General features: G+C 43.7%; 1 protein-coding gene across 1 annotated transcript; it reads right to left on the bottom strand.

Moving 5' to 3' along the window:
• Positions 1 to 1989: 1989 nt before the first annotated feature.
• LOC102431204 (olfactory receptor 13C7-like) lies at positions 1990 to 2949 on the bottom strand. Its single transcript, XM_006102722.1, has one exon. It carries the CDS (start codon positions 2947 to 2949, stop codon positions 1990 to 1992), a length of 960 nt encoding a protein of 319 aa, XP_006102784.1.
• Positions 2950 to 3200: the final 251 nt, after the last annotated feature.

Here is a 3200-nt window from a genome sequence, read left to right as displayed (position 1 = left end):
AAGGCACCAAGGCGTAAACCATGGAAGGACAGATTAACTCTGGTCCTGTGTGGCAATGCTGCAGGGCATATGCTGAAGCCAGAGGTAGTGTACAGAGTGAAGAACCCATATACTCTCAAAAACAAAAGCAGATGATCGGTCCTCCTTCCGATCTTTCACTAGAAAGTCAATAGTAACCTAACACGACGTCCTGATGCTACGTCATTCACCTCACTTCATCTCATCATATAGGCATTGTATCATCTCACAAAATCACAAGAAGAAGCATGAGTATAGTACATGTTTCTCATGTTTTGCTGGCTGGTTAAAGGAATTTGGAAGATAATCTTGCTGTATGCTCTGTAATTATTTGAACAGTATTAAAACCTTTTGTGTCCTGAATATTTAATAACATTCATCTGTGAAACTCTGGGCCTGGCATGACAATTTCTCAATTTCTTAGTAGGTGGTTGGTGTTTTTAGGTTGTTTATCTCTTTAATGATTAACTGGGTAATTTATTTTTGATTATATTTTCCCCCTAAGAGTCTCAAATTTATTTCTGGGTATGGAGCAAGAATATTCTTATAAAATTTCTAATTTTCTTGGCGACAGTGGTATGGATCCCATTTGAGTTGGGTGGTGACTCTGGATTGAGGAACCCTTGGGGGGTGGAGATGAAGGGCAGTCTGAGCTGGCACAACCCTAGTCCCTCCACCGTCTTCTACCTCCGTTCTGGCTCCATTCAGAATTTCATCTTAAAGATTTCATTGGGGTTTTAGTCACCAGAATAAAAGCATGAAAAATCACTGACCCCAAACTGTGAAGTTGAAATAATACATTTGAATAAGGGTAATAATATGTTAGTATTCCTGTCCCCCAAAAGAGTTTATCTTGAATTTCACTGAGAATACTAAAGAGAATTTTCTTCAACATTTACACCATCTTCCTGCAATCACTCTTTATCAGCAAAGACAGATGGTTTGGGTTGTTAGTTTGTTTCTTCTCTATTGGATTAAAAGTCCTTATGAACTGTCAGAGGTTTTCCATTCTGCTCCCTCCTTTCTCTGGACTTCTAGATTGATTACTCTTGGGAGCTGGCTTGGAATTCCTCACCAATTATGCAGGTGAATCTTAGATGTCTCCTGGTGAGCTCACTTCCATCTCCCTCTGACCTGTCTGTGGCTTTGGGGATTCTTAGGTAGAAAGTGAGTGATGATTGCCATGTGGCTGCATGCTTGGTCAAACAAGGTCAGGTGACTAAGCAATTAACCTGATCCTCCATGACACAGCGGTGTTTCTCTCTCATCGATGTTTCTAACTCTCTATCTCTCTCTCCCTTCCTCTCTGTAGAAAATCAATAAAATATATTTTTAAAAAGTGAAAAGACAAGAAGCCTGAACCTTTGACTTTTGCATCTGCTTGGCTACATCTTCCTCATTACTCTCTGCTCCAAGAGTATGACTGATTTTCTGGTGGGAAGTTTGAGGAGAAGGGAAAGGGGTTAATTATGGAGACATAGGGAGGGAACAATTAGGAAACAGTTTTAAGAATTAATAAGGAGAAGGAAACAATGAGGATAAAGATAAAAATATTCTACTATTTAATATGGAACAGGAAGAGTTGAAAGGTAACATAAAATAAGGACCCATTCAAATATATTCAAAGAAAGAAGCCAAAGAGCCATTGAGTTACAGGCCTTCAGACTAGAGCTTTTTATAAGTTAAACAATAAAACTTGAAGAACTGCTTTTTCTTGACATCAATTTGTTCACTATATATCACAGAGATAGAGAACTATACGGCTTTACCAACAGGAACATACTTTTGTAGAATTGCTTGTAGAATGAGGTGAAAAAAAGTTTCATAAAACGTTTTCTGTTCACACATAGCCATTCTGTGGAATTAGACTTGCCTGTGTAACCTTTGATGCAGTTGGCCCTTCATCTTGAACTCTGAGATTCTCAGGTGAGAGAAGCTAGAGAGCAGAGAACCATCAGAACTTTCCCCCCATCACTGGGCGAAATGTTTGCGAAATATCAGATTCTTCACAGCGGCTTTCACATCCTTGTTCCTCAGGCTGTAGATGATGGGGTTGAGCATGGGGGTCACCACCCCATAGAAGAGGGAGATGAGCTTGTCTGAAAGGTCCTGTTTGTCTGCCCCCAGAGGGTCCTTGGATTTGGGTTTCCCGTACATGAAGAGGATGGTCCCATAGAAGACGACCACGACTGTGAGGTGGGCAGAGCAGGTAGAGAAGGCCTTTCTCCTCCCCTCAGCTGAGGGGATCCTCAGGATGGTAGCAATGATGAACACATAGGAGAAAGAGATGAACAGGACTGGGATGCCTAGGAAGATCACATTGGCCACTGTCATACTGATCACATTGATGGAGATGTCAGTACAGGCCAACTTCAGGACAGCCAGGATCTCACAGGTGAAGTGGTTGATGACGTTGTCCCCACAGAAGGGCAGTCGCATTGCTAGGGATGTCTGCACCATGGCAGTGGAGCTTCCAGCTGCCCAGGAGCCGGCAGCCATGGGCACGTAGGCAGACTTGCTCATGATCTCAGGATACCTAAGGGGTTTGCAGATGGCCACGTAGCGATCAAATGCCATCATGCCCAGCAGCACACACTCTGTGGCTCCCATGGCAAAGGAGAGAAACATCTGCACAGCACAGGCTAAGAAGGGGATGGCTTTCCTGGGGGTCAGGAAGCTGTCAAGAATGAGGGGAACTGAGGAGGTGGTGTAGCAGATGTCCAGGAAGGAGAGGTTCCCCAGGAAGAAGTACATGGGTGTGTGCAGGTGGGAGTCAGAGATGGTCACCAGGATGAGGACCCCATTGCCCAGCAGGATCACCAGGTACATCAGCAGGATGAGCACAAAGAATGTATTCACCAGCTTTGGGTGGGCAGAGAGGCCCAGGAGAATGAACCCCACCACTGGGGAGGTCTGATTGGACCTGTCCATGGTGCATTTACTTTGTCACCTGCAAGAACTCAGAAAGCCAGCTTCATGATTCTCTGATGCCTAAATTGGTCAGAAAGCCAGTGGGGAAACGCCTTGCTGAGCAGCTGGAGAACTGCTCTGGCAACGTGGATGGTTCTCTGTGTTGTTCTAAGTAAAATGCAGAGAATTAGATCAAAATCTACTTAAGGTTATTTGGCCACCCCACAGAGATGTTTGAAATGTCACCTGATTGAATTTTATATTCTAATCAA

The sequence above is a fragment of the Myotis lucifugus genome, unplaced genomic scaffold (genome assembly GCF_000147115.1).
Source record: "Myotis lucifugus unplaced genomic scaffold, Myoluc2.0 scaffold_424, whole genome shotgun sequence".
NCBI lineage: Eukaryota > Metazoa > Chordata > Mammalia > Chiroptera > Vespertilionidae > Myotis > Myotis lucifugus.
This window is presented reverse-complemented; position numbering and strand designations above follow the sequence as displayed.

Bases quoted from the DNA above. Each gene is read 5' to 3' on its own strand.
- LOC102431204 (XM_006102722.1), bottom strand. From the start codon at position 2,949: ATGGACAGGTCCAATCAGACCTCCCCAGTGGTGGGGTTCATTCTCCTG.